The sequence below is a fragment of the Poecilia latipinna genome, unplaced genomic scaffold, assembly GCF_001443285.1.
Source record: "Poecilia latipinna isolate Pla-1442-1.1 unplaced genomic scaffold, P_latipinna-1.0 Scaffold647, whole genome shotgun sequence".
Taxonomy (NCBI): Eukaryota; Metazoa; Chordata; class Actinopteri; order Cyprinodontiformes; family Poeciliidae; genus Poecilia; species Poecilia latipinna.
In genome coordinates, this window is record NW_015113263.1 from 96,070 (window position 1) to 112,424 (window position 16,355).

General features: G+C 38.8%; 1 protein-coding gene across 1 annotated transcript; it reads left to right on the forward strand.

Annotated features, from left to right (window-relative positions):
• The first annotated feature begins 385 nt into the window (after positions 1 to 385).
• On the forward strand, positions 386 to 8,034 carry LOC106954336 (uncharacterized). The gene is made up of 6 exons (XM_015043750.1): positions 386 to 535; positions 3,556 to 3,701; positions 3,792 to 3,938; positions 4,045 to 4,069; positions 4,154 to 4,198; positions 7,196 to 8,034. Exons 1-6 carry the CDS (start codon positions 415 to 417, stop codon positions 7,387 to 7,389), a joined length of 678 nt encoding a protein of 225 aa, XP_014899236.1. The 5' UTR covers positions 386 to 414; the 3' UTR covers positions 7,390 to 8,034.
• The last annotated feature ends 8,321 nt before the right edge of the window (positions 8,035 to 16,355 follow it).

The following is a 16,355-nucleotide window of genomic DNA, read 5'->3' on the forward strand; positions in this document are numbered from 1 at the left end:
TTGACGTCATACACAAGTTTAGGTGGGATAGATGCCGACCAGGCTGGCGGGGGGGGTAGTTAAAATAATACACTAATATTACACTTAAATACCATTCTGCGTTTCAAAATCCAAATCTTTTTTAAGTTGCCAATTCTGTAAGGTTAAAATCAACAACTACAATATTGCTGCAATGTAGCGACACATGATGATACCAGGCATGTTTCACACATACTGTATATGATACTGTTTGAATATTTATAATAATGCTATTTTAATGCATAATAAAAAGCTGATAAAAATCAAGTTGGTAAACATATTTAAAGCTCAAACAAACTCATAATGAAAATAGTCGGCATCGGGTGACTTGTTAAAGACAGAGCAGCCGCAAGGGGCGGGACGAGACAGAAAAGAGACTCTGAGCTGCAGCTCTTCATGCAGGCGGGGAGGAGGCGGACAGAGAACCACAACCAGAAACCGGCAGGTATCACACAGGTTCGGGGGTTTCTGCTCGGCATGGACCTCTCTGGGATCTGCCGGCTGCTTGCGTTGACAGGTGAGTTTAACTCCAGATCCAAAGATCCTGGATAATTAAAGACGTCCGGATCAGAAGCCCATGTCTGATCAGGTTTTTAAACGTTTTCTCAAGTGACGCAGAAAACGTGACTCGTTTTGGGCGTTTCTGAAGTCTGTTGTTCTTTTATTTGGTCCGAATCAGTTGATGCTTTTCTGGACTTGTATATTTTCCCGGTGGGTCGTTTCCTTATTAAACAGAGAAATCTTTACGGTCAGGTAGAGACGTCTCTACTTGGTGCGTTACGGAGCAGGAAAGAAAGAGAAATATCCGAGCAGAAAATGAGATGCACAACAATCTTAAGTTTGTATTTATGACGTATCTATTACTTTTACATACATATACTATGTCAAGAATCAATATTGCATAATTTTACTGCAGATTAGAGAAGTCGTCGCTCCGCATCGAGAACATTCAGGAATGCATTTCTCCCAAACCCAAAGAGGTGACAACAAACTGTCTGAATTATATTTATCTGTAGCATTTCAGATTATTTAGAAACGTCTCGGTCCCTCCTGTAGCGACAGTTAAACCGCTGGGGGCTTCAATGTTTGACTGGTTGTAGTTTAGTTGCTCTGGTCAGAGGAAGAATCAGAAAGCAGCAGCAGCAACGACCAGGTAACCACAAAGTGGTGAGGAGTTTATAAGACCAGATCTGCAAAAGCCAAAAACTCACCGGAGGAGGAAAAACTGTCCAACTGAAACTGTGGTGATGCAAACGGGGCTCGGTGTTCACTGTCAGAACCACTGGGGCTTTTCACAACAGTGAGAAGAGATTTCAGCTTAAACTCAGGTGTTAAATGTATTCACAGCTGTTATTGACTTGACTGTAGATTCTTTCACGTGTTGTAACAGTCTCATGGATGTAACCGGGAGATTTTACTTAAACATTGTTTACAAACGTGAATGTAAATTCCCACCGGGTCTCAGGTCCGTTGTGCGCAGTTGGATCCGGGCTCATCGGGCTGCTGCACCAAGTTCCGGATCGTGGCTATTTGTGCTGCTGGTAGAATAAATGGATCTTTGATGCCACTTGTGGCTGGTTCTGTGTAACGTCAGGTCGCTTTTATATTGTTGCTACTTGACGTGATTTCTGATTGCTTGGATGCATTTCAGTGGCTTCTCACTGCAGCGTCTGGATGTACCCGTTGTGTGGCTGATTAAGATTGCTGCTGTTGCTTCTCACCGAGTGCATTTGTTTTGTAGTTTAGATGCTCTCAGCTCATAGGTCGTCTTCTACAGCTGGAGTTGCACAAGCTCTACGGAACCAGAATGACAGTTTATATCTCTTTATTTTTATGAATTAGCTGATTGGGCACAGCTTTATAACTGGGTTGAGACAATGTGGGATTTGCTTTTAACATTATTTTGTCAATTTGTGTTTCTACTAATTTGGTTTGCAGTTTTTGCTTAGGTCTCATTGCTTCTCTTGTCCTGGGTTCCTGTGCTTTATTGGGTTTTAAATCAGAATAATAAAGTCTATTAATATTGTAAAAGAATGTATAAATAGGTTTTGTATACCATTTCTGTTTCATCATTTTAAGCCAGACCTACCTGGTGTTAATTGGGAGACTCTGGGCCACTTGATATTATTTGAGTGGACTACCAGTTGGCTTTAGGGCCACATCCTCAATCACAACCTGGGTTTTTCCCCTGCGTCGCATAGAATAAGCAGATTTTCTAGTCTGAGTCAGATGTCTCATCTTTACTATTTTGTTGTCATGTGGTTTTTACTTGAGTGTTCATATTGGAAGCTGAGAATCTGGTGTAGTTTCAGTTCAGCAAACAGATTTAAAACCGGCCACTAAACCAAAAGCCTCAATAATTCTGAAATAAAAGCAGGATTTCTTAAACAGAATCTTTCTGACAGCGTAAAGTAGGAAAAAGAGTTTGAAAAGTAATGCACCATGTCCAAACAAATCCCAGAACAGATTATAAACAAAGTTACTGACATCCATCCATCTGGAACGGGTTGCAAAGCCGATTCTACAGCTTTGGGTCTCCAGGAAACGGTGGAGAAAACACAAAACTGCCCTGGATTTTCACGCATCAGACCAGCCCACTTTAGATAAGATATTATTAGTAGTATTGACTCATGTCATTATAATCTTGCATTTGGAGTAAGCATACTTACCAATGTACATGTTAAGTCAACAATAGAGTGCGCTGTTCTGTGTAGCCTTGAAATTAAGAGTATTTTTCTAAAATATTTCCGATTCATTGCAGGCAAGAATTACTTCATAATGTCGACTGATTCCACATGATTTCATGTCAAATTTTCACGGTTGTCTAGACCAGGGGTGTCCAAAGTGGGTCCCTGAGGCCCGGCATCCTGCATGTTTTATTCTCTCCCTGGTTTAACGCACCTGGATCAAATGATGCTCGTTAGAAGGCCTAAGAGGAACACCACCAGGGAGAGAACTAAAACGTGCAGGATGCCGGGCCTCCAGGACCCACTTTGGACACCCCTGGTCTAGACCAAGCTCATTTTTAGATGTAATTACAAATAGAGGAAACTGATTTTATGTTAAACTGCCTGCCATAGGCCGGCCCATGGGGAAATGTCCCGGTTCTCCTGATTAGCCGATCCGGGCCTGATGAACCGTCTCCTCCCAAAATGACCCAGAGAATCCATCGACTCCTCCAGGAGGAAGAACCAGAACAACATCTGAACATGACCTGTTTCCTGTTTAATCCAGTTTAAAATGGAGACAGAATGTTGGCTAGCAGGATGCTATGCTACCTTGCTAGCTAGGAAGCTCTACCTGTATGCAACATAAACAGCTGATTGTTTCTGCCTTACTGATGTTTTCTCAGCTGTGCCATGATTGCATATGCATCTTTCACTTCGCAGATTAAACTATAACTGCTACATTGCCTAAAATTAATATCAGGCATATCGTTATAACCACTTGGCTGATGGTGTGCTGGCATGTTGATTCTCTCTTTGATATCTAAGCATTTCTGACTTTCTGAGGCAATTTTAATTTAATTTATTTCAGGTTTGGTGCAGCTGTTGCTTCCTGCAGCTGCTGACCTTTCACCTCTGAACTGCAGCGTCAGTCGACTTCCAACCCGTTTCTTTAGGTACCAGCTGTCCCAGTGGACCGCCTCAGATGACTGCGACACACAGTGGGCAGACCGAGATGTAAGTGAAAAAAGAGAGAAGACAACGAGACGAGACGCACTCTGCTGCAGAACATGAAGTGATTATGTGATAAACTCAATCTTCCTTAAGGTTGTGATCGCCCAGGGTTCTTCAGTCAATGAGAGCCTGGTAGAGAACGTGACCGTCGACCACATCGACCTGAAGATCTGCCATCCTCACCTGATGCACGTCACCAAGTGTTTGAAAGTGAAACAAACTTCACCAACAGAGAATAAAGTAGGAAGAGAAAGAAATGTTAAATAAAATGTTAAGCAGTTTTAGCATCAATCTGTCAGATTTAAATGATGGTTTGGATTTAAATTTCATTGTTTCCTTCCTTCAGTTTGATTGGACTGTTGACTGCAGAGGTGAGATCACTTCCACAGAGACGTGTTTCTGTGAGCATGTCGGCTTTTCTTCAGCTCATCAGCATATTTCCTGTTGTGTTGCAGTGAACTGCAGCCTCTTGGAGCTTGATGATGTTCCTCCACCAACCAGTAAGCAGTCTGAGTTTGATTCAGTCATACCAAGACGTGGTTGTTGATATTCAGTCATTAGTTTCTGCTCAGATGATGTTTGCTGAAGGTAACTGATGAGCACATCATTTCAGAAAATTTTCTTCAGTCAAACCGAGTCCAGATCTCAAATATTTAGTTTGTCAAACCGTCTGCACAATATTTCATTTGTAGGGTCTTTCCACCTTCTGACACATTCTGATTGGTGGAGTTTGTTTAATTGTTCTCAATGCATAATGTCCACTCTCTGTTTTACCCAAACTAATTGCTCTGTGTTGACCTTCATGTCTTTTCATTTTAAGCGTAAAAAGTCTGGTCTAAATGTCAGCACCACTAAAACATTAATTACATTAATCCTAAAGCACTAATCATAAACATTAGTTCTGCTAATGCTAAAGCAAAGCTAATGTTAAAACTAAGGTAGAAACTAATGCTAACGCACTAAATTAAACCATGTTTAATGTGACATGTTGACCCCAAACCTGCACAGTTTCAACTGCAGGAAGTGATTCTTTGGGCAAACGTTTAACTCACCGTTTCAGTTTTATAGTTGTTGAACATTGCTAGCTCTGATGCTAACTCTGATGCTAACTCTGATGCTAACTTTGTTGCTAACTCTGCTAATTTTGCCAATTTGACTGCAGCAGGACTTTGGTCAGAAAACCTGCAGAACATCAGTAGATTCTGAACTCCAGCCAGTCAGAGCTGATGTTGAAACTTGATTTGATTGTTTGGAAAAAAGACAGTAAAGCACTAAATGAAGAATCAGCTCTGCTGCTAGTGGATTATCAGAAACATGCTCTGCTCCTTAGATGTCATTCCCTGGATTAAAGTCCAAAATAAAATGCATTATTCACACTCAGCTTTGATGCTCAAACAAGACAGATTAACTAAAAAAAGTTTATCACAGACACAAACGTCTATTAATCACAGTTAAGTTATTCAATAATAAAGAAATTGAATAAAAGGATAAACTAAAAACTTGAGAAAACAAAACAATTTTCTGTTTTTCAAAACCTCCAGAGTCAGAGAAGCGAAGCTGCAGGAGAAAAATGTTCCACTGTGGTGAAGATGTGAAAGTTTCATATTATTATTGTAATGGAAACTTATCTGCTCCAGATGACTGCACACTTTGAACTTTGTGCAGATGAAGTTCAGTGAACCGATTTCTGCCTAGTTACTGAAGAAAACTGGCATCATAATGATTGAAGGTCAAAGCTGCTCTGTATGCAGATATTTGAAGGAAACAGGAAGCAGAGCTCCTGCACTAACCAGAGAGGTAACACGGCTGTCAGGAGAATTTCAAGACAAAAACACACAGAGAAAAACGATAGTTGCTGCATAAGAGGCTTTTTTATCGAGACACCAGAGAAACGTTGTGTAATCCCCTTCTCCAGCTAACATGTTACTCTGTCCTTGAAGCAGAAGTGAAAATTAATTGGTGAATTAGTGAAGGCAACATCCACAGTGTGACCCTGGAAACCTCAGATGTTATCAGATTCTGAGGTTTATCTGAATCAGTGGTGTTCAAACCTTCTGCCTGTCGTTCATCACCAGCCTAGAGATGAACAGATCTCAGGGTTTTATCTTCTGTTTTACTGATGAAGTTCAAACACATTAACTGCAGAACATCAATCTGTCTGAGCCTTGAACAGCGAAACTCCTGACTCTTGTTCTGCGTCCAGATCGTTGCCGTCCTGGACTCCTGCTCTAAATCTCATCAGTGCAGATCTTTTGTTTTAACTACTATCATCACCACCAGGATGTTGTAAATTATCCAAGATAAACTATAGTGTTTCTGTAGCTTAAGGAAAAGCTGTATTATGAGGATTTGGGTTTTTGTTTTATGTGTTTTGATTAATTTAACCCCTGGTGTCGTGTATTCAGTCTCACCTGTCCTCTGTTCCTGCTGGCTCATCCTGGTGTGTCTGGATCTGTGTAACTGGTTTTAGACATAAGCACTTTTTCCATCCTCATCCCAGAACGCCACCGTGTGTTTCCCTTCACCTTATACCCAAACCATGACATGTAATTTGTAACCATGTTTTGTTAAATTAAAGCTGCAGTTTGTAATTTTTATTTAAAAAATATTTGTTAAAACTGTCACCAGTTATGAGACAGATACTCTGAACAGATTGATCTCCTCCTTCGTCTCCCTGAGCTGCTACTGCCGTCTGAAGAAAAACACCAAAAGCAACCAGAGCCAGGAGGCGGGGCTTAGTGCTGTCAATCAAGCTCATGTAGTAGTTGCTCAATGTGCTAATGCAAAAGAAGCAACTTGCCGTTACAGAAAAGACATTTTTGTCATCATTGGTGGCTATGCTAACTAGCCTTAGCATTCACATGTCTCTGCTAGCTGACAGTGCTAAGCCCCGCCCCCTGGCTCTGATTGGTTGTTTCTATTTAGCACTGGAAGAAGGCAAAGGATTTTTTTCTCAGAACATGCCATCACAACAAATCTGTAAAAAAAAATATGTATTTTTTAATAAAAGTTGTACAGATCTACAAAGGCAGTACTGGCCCTTATTGCAACATTAGCCCCGCCTCTTTTTGGATAAACCCAAAGATATCTCCACTTAGATGTTTGGATTTGTCTTATTAGAACAACTTTTAGTTTTTTGCTGGAAAATTTCACCTCTTAACTAAATAATGATATAATGTTACCTATAGTGGAATAACATGTCATAATCTGGGATACTGAATGTTTGTGAGGAGATTTGCTCAACAGTTAAAATATTCAACAAACTGTTGAATTCTGTCTCTTTTTGTTCTACCAGCAGAAACAGATTTTTATCAATACCTGCTGGACTTTATTGAACTATGAACCAAACAACCCCAGAAATAACCTTTAAGAGCATCAACAGTTCAGCAGGGCAAACAGAAATCCAGGAGCCGTCTTCTTTAATTCACTTAAATCTGATTTCTGTGTTTACTTTGTTGTTTCTCTGCAGTAACTCTCATTTCTTCCTTGTTTTTCAGAGTTTTGCTTTTCTGAATCCGTGTGCGTCGACAGTTTGACAGCATTTCTCTTCCCCGGTGCTGCAGTTGCTGTGATTCTCGTGGGTTTGATCATCTGGTTTGCCGTCCACAAATACAAACTGAGAAAATCTGCAACTGCAAACTCATCATACAGTCCGCCAACTCAAATACAAACCAAAGGTCATGTGATCTGAGGCCTGTTTCTGCCTGAAGTCATTTGGCAGCTTCCTCATCTTGTTTGAGCTTAATACAGAGTTCATCTACACCATCCAGTTATTTCAGAAAAGTCTTTAAGGTCTTTCATAGGAACCAGCTTTGTTGGGTTATCGGCATTAAATTACGGTTTTCTGACTGCTGCTTAGGTATGTTAGGAGAAGAGCCGCTTCCTTTCCTGGAGCCAGAAACGTTTCTGTCTGCAGTCTGAACAAACGTTCAGACGTGTCATAAATCTGCATCAACATAACATCACTAAGTTTTGCTTTATTGTTTCTTAGTTTCCTTCTATGATTTAATGACATTTGGAAGATTCTTGGAAGGATGCAACCTCTGAATCAAGAAAAAGAAAATTAGCTTTGGAACAACATGAGCTCACCGTTTTTACTGATTTTAGTGTTTCTATTGCTTTTACTGTATTTTCTGCCTCTGAGGTTAATTAGGTCCGTGTGATGCACAAAGCTGCTACTTAATATCATTTCTGTTGATGCTTTGATGCCATTAATAAATCCTGTAAGGTGTGAATATTGAATTGCTTTTGTTTCTGTGTAAAACTGGTGCTGTAGTTAAACTGATTCAGCTGCATTTCATTCTGACTTCTGCAATAAAAATCATTTTTACTAAACCATTTTTGCTGCAGGTTTTTACTTTTTTTTTTTATTCACCTCAAAGATGAAGTTGTGGCAGAATAATGAAGTTATAAATACTTTGGATCATGATGCCAAAAATGATGATAAACCATCTATTTTTACTCATTTGTGAAGGAAACAAAAAGCTCACACAGTTTTTTATTTGTTTCTTTTCAAATTCAATCAAATTTTATTTGTATAGCACATTTAGCACATTTCAGCAGTGAGGCATTTCAAGGTGCTTTACATAATTAAAGAAATAAAAACAGTATGTGACATTAATAGATAAAAACTAAAGATAAAACATTAAAAACATCGAAGACATCAAAACCCTAATTTAGCCATAAGCAGCTCCAACCTGGTGGGTTTTAAGTTGAGATTTAAAGGCTCTCAGTGTTTCAGCTGTTTTACAGTTTTCTGGAAGTTTGTTCCAAATCTGTGGTGCATAGAAACTGAATGCTGCTTCTCCTCGTTTGGTTCTGGTTCTGGGGATGCAGAGCAGAACCAGAAGTTCTGAGGGGTCTAGACGGTTGGTACAGCAATAACAATAATTCAACAATAATCTTTTGTTAAATTAAAGTTAATAACTACTTAAAAACCTCAACTTTAGCTTTAATTTCACTATTTTACTCCCAGTTGTGTCTTTTATTACTTAAATCCTATTTTAGCTGCTGATTGACAATCCAAACCCACTGATTAAACCTTTTATCATTCAAATGTTCCAGGTTTTTTAAAACATGTTAGATATGAACCTGCTCTAAAATGCATTAATTTGTTTAAAAACTGTGACAATAGATGATAAAACAGCTGGAATCTTTCATGAAATGCACATGTGAAAATAACACCTTCATTGACAGATCTTCACTAAAACCTCCCACGTCTCGTATTTGAGGCTAACTCATGATTCAGAGGAAGTGGGTCTGTTAGTGTTCAAATAGACTGTAACAGCAGTGGGAGAAAACAACAACCTCTGAGAAACAACACACAGGTATGACAGATTTATAGCAGTATGTGATATAACATTGACTTGTGCATTACCATAAGGTTTGCTGGATTGACGGGTATGACAGATAGTCAGAACACCACCATCAGGATGAAGCAGGCCTGCAGAGAAAAGACAGAAGATGATCAAATGTTAAACAAGTCATGAAGTAAATACAAAGCTGCTGCCAGCTCTTCTCATTTGATGTGGTGCTGCAGCAGACCAGGATGACGCACAGAAGCTTCTTAACTGCCGAGTCATGCAAAAAACAACAGGAAAAGAAGTAAAGAACTAAAACCAAGAAAAAAAGAGAAATCGGCAGCCAGATGTAGCGTTAAGCAGGCCGATCTCTGAGTGACTGTTACAGTATAATACACTGTAAACAACTTAATGCACAGTCACATTTCTCTAACTTCAATTATCCACTGTGACCACAACTGGCAGCAGGACAGAAAACATCTATAATCTGATCTGTATGTTTTGTTTTCAAAGTTGTAGAAGAGGAATAAGTGTAAAGTCAGGAGGAAACGAGTTTAAAAACGTGGCACAATCTGATTCACTGCATTTTATTAACATCAGGTGAATGAGGCTCAGTCCTGCAGACACGGCCAGCAGTTCCACTCAAACATTTGTTTATATCGGGGGAAAACCACAGATCTTATCACACTGAAGCATCTGAACGCAAACTGCATCCATCGTAATGAAATCTGCAGCGACTGTTGGTTTCCACTGATAAACATGTCCAGACATGTTCAGACACACCATTCAATGACGCTTTGTTCTCAAAACCGCATTTATAAACAATATTGAAGAAGAATAGCGGATCTGACATAAATCTGCAGATTCCAGTAGATTTTATTTGTTTCTATTTTTCATATTGAGCAGCAGAGCAGAGGAAACCTTTCCTCACATTCTGATTTTTCCCGTGGGAGCAAGGAAAAATCAGTTCTGTTTTTCAGCAACCAGAAAGTTATAAGTTTCTATCAGGGACAGAAAAGCACAAGAAGCTTCAGCCGTGACTGATATGTTCACGTCAGGATGCTATTTAATTACTCCACAGTATTTTTATGTTGTAACTTTATCTTTGTTGTTTCTTAATTTGTTGTACCGTTTTTTTTTTTTACCGTTTACACGGTTTCTAATTGAAAACTAGTCCGTCTCGCATCTGCAAATAAGTAAAGAAACAGAGTTCGCTAATATTGGCAAAAATATTTAATTAGACTTTATTTTTTGTCAGCTGCAACCAGGTTTGACCTTTTCACTTTTCTATTTAATGAGTTAATTATTTGTGATCTTCTTTTTCTCCGGTTTTTCGATAAACATGTAAAAGAAATTCAGATAAATTCTAGTGCAAAACTGAATCCATACGGGGGTTAAAGATTATCTGGAATAATTATTTGAATAATGTGTGGAGAAAAGAAGCAAAGCTGCAAAGACGGAACTTTGTGATATGAATGTCTGGATGAGTCATAGTCACACACACACACACACACACACACCACACACACACACCACACACACACACCACACACACTTCCGTGTTCATTCCAGGAACTCTCTCAAAGCGCCGCTGTGTTTTAAAAATTCTTGAACGATCTTAATCTGAAACTTTTCTTTGACGGACATTAAGATGAATTTTCCAACCTTGTTCTCTGATTCTCTCGGTCTGGCTGGTTCTGGTTCTGGACCTTTTCTGGCGAACCGAGGGTCCAACCAGAAACTAATCGAACCAAACGAGGTGAGTTAAACCGCGCTTTTGATTTAGTTCATAGTTTCCTTCACTCCCTCTCCTGCACGGAGCTTTCTGCTTTCTGTTCGGATGGAAAAGCAGCTTTAACTCCGCTGCCTGGTTTTATACGAGCCTCTGCGGCACTGAAATGCAGAAGTTGCATGAAAATATATTTTATTATTAACTCTGTTTTAGGGTTTTTTAAAATGCTTTTTGGAATTTGGTTTGATGGTTTTTATTTTTTCATTTTATGCCCAGCCGTTTTTTTTTTTTTTTTTTGCTCTATTCAGAACTTTAATTGAAAGCGAATATTAATAATAAAATGCGCGACAGGGTTTTCCTCCATTGCGGAAGCTTCCGTGTTCCAAGTAACTTGATCAAAGCTGATGCATCTGCAGCTCTGCAACCAGGACTGTGCAGAAGTTGACTAATTAGGGAACTTCTGAATGCAAGTATGTATTTATGGTAAAAAAAAAAAAAGTGAATATTAACTTTGAAAAAAATACAATTAATAGATTTTTATCTAAAGACATGTAGCATTTTCTTCACATTTCGGAATTTATGCTCTACATTTTGTTTGTCAGGTAAAATGCTCCATTCTTAGTCGAGCTGTTGCGGTTTCGCAGAGATAAATGACCGTCCAGCGCTGAGTCCAGTCTGGTGTTTTCTGTAAGGCTCAGGTGGAAGTGGGCGGAGCCTAACATGACGGCTCTTTCCGTCTCTCATCGGGTTTTATTGTTCAGATTACTTAAAACTTGCACCTCCTTTAAGTGAGTTTACGATTATTGTTTGTCTTTTTTGCAAAATAAAAAAATCTTGTCTGGAGAAATGAGCTTCATTTATTTCAAGCATTTCGACTTTAGGATCACAAAGTCCGACACGATGCTTCAGACCGAGTTGGTTTTAACAGTTTTCTGTTTAATTTGACTCCGTGCTGCATGCAGCCAGTCAGTTTCCTGTTCGGCCGATGCAGATGTTCGGTTCGGACTTCTCATCCTAACTACCTTCCGTTCCTCATTGATTCAATTCTTTTTTTCTCTATAGGTAAATAAGATGGAAGTGCTGATGCACTGTCTGACTAATTTTACTCACTAACAATTTAAACTTTAGACCGGGCCTAAATAAAACATTAAAACTGGTCCGAACCCGAAGTTGAACCCGAAATGTATCCGGACTTCACTTTGTAATGCAGAAGACATCTTGGTTTTCAGAGGAAATCTTGTAAATTTGTCATGAAAAATGTTCAGTTTTCCTTCCAAAGTTCTGACTTTTCGACATCGGATATGTCGGCATGTTATGTGCAGCAGTTAGAAATGTCTTGCATCATATATTAGTTATCTTTCTAACAAACACACAAAACGATCAAATAGTTTCTCCAGACTTCAGTAATCTCAAACCTTAAGGTCGTTCAGGATCGTGATGAAGTGACGTTTTTATTCCAGCTGCAGTTTTTGCCAGTAAACAAAGAAAATGTTCAGATTTCACATCATTTGTTTCAGAATGACGGGTCTGATGAAGTCACCGCTCAGGACTCTGTGTCATCTCTGGTTAAATTTGTTTTGTTTTCTTTGAGTCATCATCGTGTTTCTGGTTATGTTGGTTTCTTAGTTATTTCATTACTCTAGGTTTAGTTATTCTTATTCTCCATTCCTGTTTCCGGTCAGGTTATTTTTTTGTTTAGTCCTAGTTATTCTCGTTCTGTGTTCCTTGGTTCTTATTGTTTCTGTTTGGTTCTTCTGGTTTCCCCTCCTGTCTTTTGGTCTCTGGTGTCATTTCCGGCTCCCCGCCCTCAGCCCGGCTGCTGCTCCTCTCACCTGCTGTCACTTTAGTCTCATCAGTTCAGGTTTTCAGCTCTCAACCTTCTTCAGTAGTTAAGCTTCTCATTCTAACTCCTCAGATCCTCATGTCTGCTTCGTCCTCTGTTTTCTCCCTGTGTCTGCTGGTTTGATGTTTTTGATCTTTTGGATTTATTTTGTTACGACCTTAGATTTTGTGTTTTTTGTAAGTACCCATCGTTATTTCAACCATTCTTCATTAAATCATCAAAGAACTCAGCTGCTGCCTCCTCCTTTCTGCATTTGGGTTTACACTTCAGCAATCGCCATCACGACAACAGCTTAATAATGAATATACACTTATGCTGAAAACAATTTTATTCCAAAATTGATTTAAAAAAGTCCTAATATACTGCAGAATCTAACAAATAAAAGCTTTAAAATGTAAAGACATGAAGTAGAATGTGGCTCCACTTTATGGTGGAGTTTTAACTCCAGGTTGTAGCAACTAAATACAATTTAAAACAGTTTTTGTCTCTGGTTCCGCTTCAGGATGAACGTCTCTTGTTTCCGCTCGACTCAACCTGCTGCGGTCAACGCCAGCGTCCTGTTCGACTTCCACACCAACCTGTGGGAGAGACGGAGGGACCCTGTGTGGTCTGCAGGGACCAGGATGTGTTCGCGGCCTGCCGCTCCTTACACGGTGATGATGGAGGCGATGGGCCGCAGCGTGGAGATCACAGCGGCTGGTGAGGAAGTAAACGGCTCAACACATCCAGTCTTTCTCTGTAGCTGCGTTTCCTTTACAAATGTCCGCAAATCATAATGTCGAAAAAACACAATTTTGCAATTGCGGCGTTTCCATTATGAAATTAGAATCATGCGTGAACCAGTCTGTTCACGCAATAAGTCACTAACAATTATGGCAGCGATGGATGTAAACGGTTAGATCAGATTATATTTGTAATTCAGCCAAGCAGAGGAGACCCTGGCGTCTTATTTGGAGCGACCTCGCTAATTTGGGAGCCGCAACCTATGCCAGGTTTTGGGAAAATTATAGTCAGAAGAGCTTTGGATTCAACGCATTTAGTCGTGAGTGGAGCCAGCTGCACGTTGTCAAAATAAATAAATGAAAAAAACATTATTGTCCCACTTCCTGTCTTCTTCTTCGTCCGGATCTTGATCACATGACTCCTGTTTCCACTGCAGTTTTGCGAAATACATTTCGAACAACCACCTCATCATAGCTAAAATCTTTTTATCGAAAATTTTGTTTTTTCCAAATTGGCCTGTTTTCATTAAGCAAATTTCTTTTCCTACTTTCACTGGTTAATATAATGCAGCTTGTTACTGTCCTAATAAAAAGTTTAGATTTTTATATGATCAGCAGCAGCACCAGAGGGATTAGCAGAATTGTCTTTATTGTTACTGTAAAATAATAAACTTCTCTGATTGAATTACCTGATAGCTAGGACTACTGAGTTCATTATTATTAATAAAGCTCAAACCTTTAATCTGATTCATCAGAGGTAATTAATTAATTAATTAATTAATATCAGTTAAGCGTCTTATTTTTATGTTCCGTATTCATGTCGGTATATATTTTAAAAAATGTCATAGACGGGCCGAAGCAGAACAGTAACATAACGATAACGAACCAAACCAGCCACGTTTGTGACGCGGAGAAAAACTTTAACAGCGACGTGGTGAAAACAGAAACATCGCAAATAGATTAAAAAAAGTAAAGATTTCCTCTTTATCCGCGGCTTCATTCAGGTGAACTTATGAAAGACTGCAAGGAAGATTAATAGAAAATGCGCCGCGTAAGATTACAACATAAAAACCTCAAACTGCTGGGATTTGAGAATGAAAAAATAATTATGCTGACAGATGAATGTGTATTTTTAGGGCAGATTGTAAAGTAAACGACCCAAAACTTTTTTATATATATCTAATGGTATGTTGGTGCGGATTCAGCTTTAAGGTGAGTGGTGGGCGGCACCAACGAAGCCTTTAAAGCAGGTGTGGGGTGAGCGTATGGCGCACCCCACACACTCCAGTAAGAAAAGCAAACTGGAGTCCTCATCTCAGGACTTTGAGGAGCGCTAAATGTTTCGGGCGGAGTCTTTCTCTCCTTCACCTTCCTGTCTCCCTTCCTCTGGACCTCCTCCCATTAACTCTAGATGATTTAGGGCTAATGGACACACCGGCTCTCCCCTTAGTTTTTTTTCACCAACATACCGCACTAAGTTAATAATTAGTACTTTATTAGAGTTGAACTTTCACTCCAGTAATTGAGCGGAAGACATTTTGTCATGTGCTGATTTCTGCTCCGCTGGTTTGAAACAGAGAAAGTTTTGTTTTGTAGGCGGTTACAATCTGAGACAATCTCTGGATGAGCAGTGAAACTGACATTGTCTCACATAAATATAGCATGTTTTAATATTTTCCGCTAAGAATATATAAACTCAGTGACTCATAAAGAAATGAATCGGCCACATGCAGACTTTGATCATGATGTAAAGTTCATTTTTGCTGATTCTTATGTCTTTTTGTAAACACAAGAGGAAGCTGAGCTGCAGACCGTGTTTTGATTTCATGTTCCCACTTGATTTTTATCGGTTTTATATACTTTATGCCTTTGTTTTTGTTTATTCTCTTATGTTCAGTTAGGTATTTAAATGAACTTATTTAATGAATGAATAAATACTAATCAATTGAAACTGTTCCTAAAAAGTCTCTTTGACTTATGATGACAATCCAAACATATATCTGTGTTTATTCCTTTTATTTTAATGACCATTAGAGGCTCCACAGCGCCATCTGCTGTTTTCCGCATAACTACACCTGGTCCTAAATATGATTGTAATCGAGTGCATGTGTAGTTTGAACAATTCCGACTCCTTGTTTAAACATTGACTTTAGAAACTGGCCTGAGTTTTGGCTAAAAAAAAGTAAATATTTACATGACATTGCTGAAAATAAACAAAAACCTGAATGTGTGTCTGATCTAAGATCCAGTGAAACATATTTATGTTTGGAACATCTTTTCATCATTTTTTATTCAAAGAACATAAATTCAGATTTGCAAATCCAAATTTGTTCAACAAAATCTTTATTATTATTATTATTATTATTATTATTATTATTATTATTATTATTATTATTATTATTATTATATTTTAGTTTTGAAAGAATCCACTGACTCCTAAGAGATTATGACTTATATATTTGATTTTCTGTATCTAAGATCTTGAAAAATCTCTAGAGACGACATTTATTATCACTAATAGTATTATTATTAGTAACACACAGAGCAGTAATTATGCAAAAGATATACAAAGAATATATACATTTTGCATTTAACATAAAAATGCAAATATTAATAAATTGGATTAAACAATTAATGCTTTTGTTGAAAAATAATGAACGGCTGCCCCCAGTAGAAATACACTCATCAGTCAGACCAATCAGAGCCAGGAGGAGGGTCTTAGCGCTGTCAATCACTCTTGTGTTCATCCCTCCCTGCAGCTGATTCACCAGCTGACCCCTTTCATCGCTGCCATCCTCATCCTCCTCTTCATCATCTTCATCCTGCTCTGCTGTCTCAGGAAGAAAATTCACCACAGGCGAAATAATCGCAGGTGAGTAAAGCTGAATCTTTCTGATTTTATTAGATCACCTTCAGGGTTTTTTGTGATGATTTGGGATATTTTTATATGCAGAGAAACAAAATCAGAGTCTAGTTGTGCGACAGAGAGGAGGAAGAGCTGAAGCTGCTCAAATTAATGAAACATTTACAACTCCAGATGTTGAAACTAATTCAATATTT

Coding starts and splice junctions, on each gene's coding strand:
- LOC106954336 (XM_015043750.1), top strand. CDS start 415: ATGCAGGCGGGGAGGAGGCGGACAGAGAACCACAACCAGAAACCGGCA. Junction 536..3,555: donor CCGGCTGCTTGCGTTGACAG/GTGAGTTTAACT, acceptor AATTTATTTCAG/GTTTGGTGCAGCTGTTGCTT. Junction 4,199..7,195: donor TGATGTTCCTCCACCAACCA/GTAAGCAGTCTG, acceptor CTTGTTTTTCAG/AGTTTTGCTTTTCTGAATCC.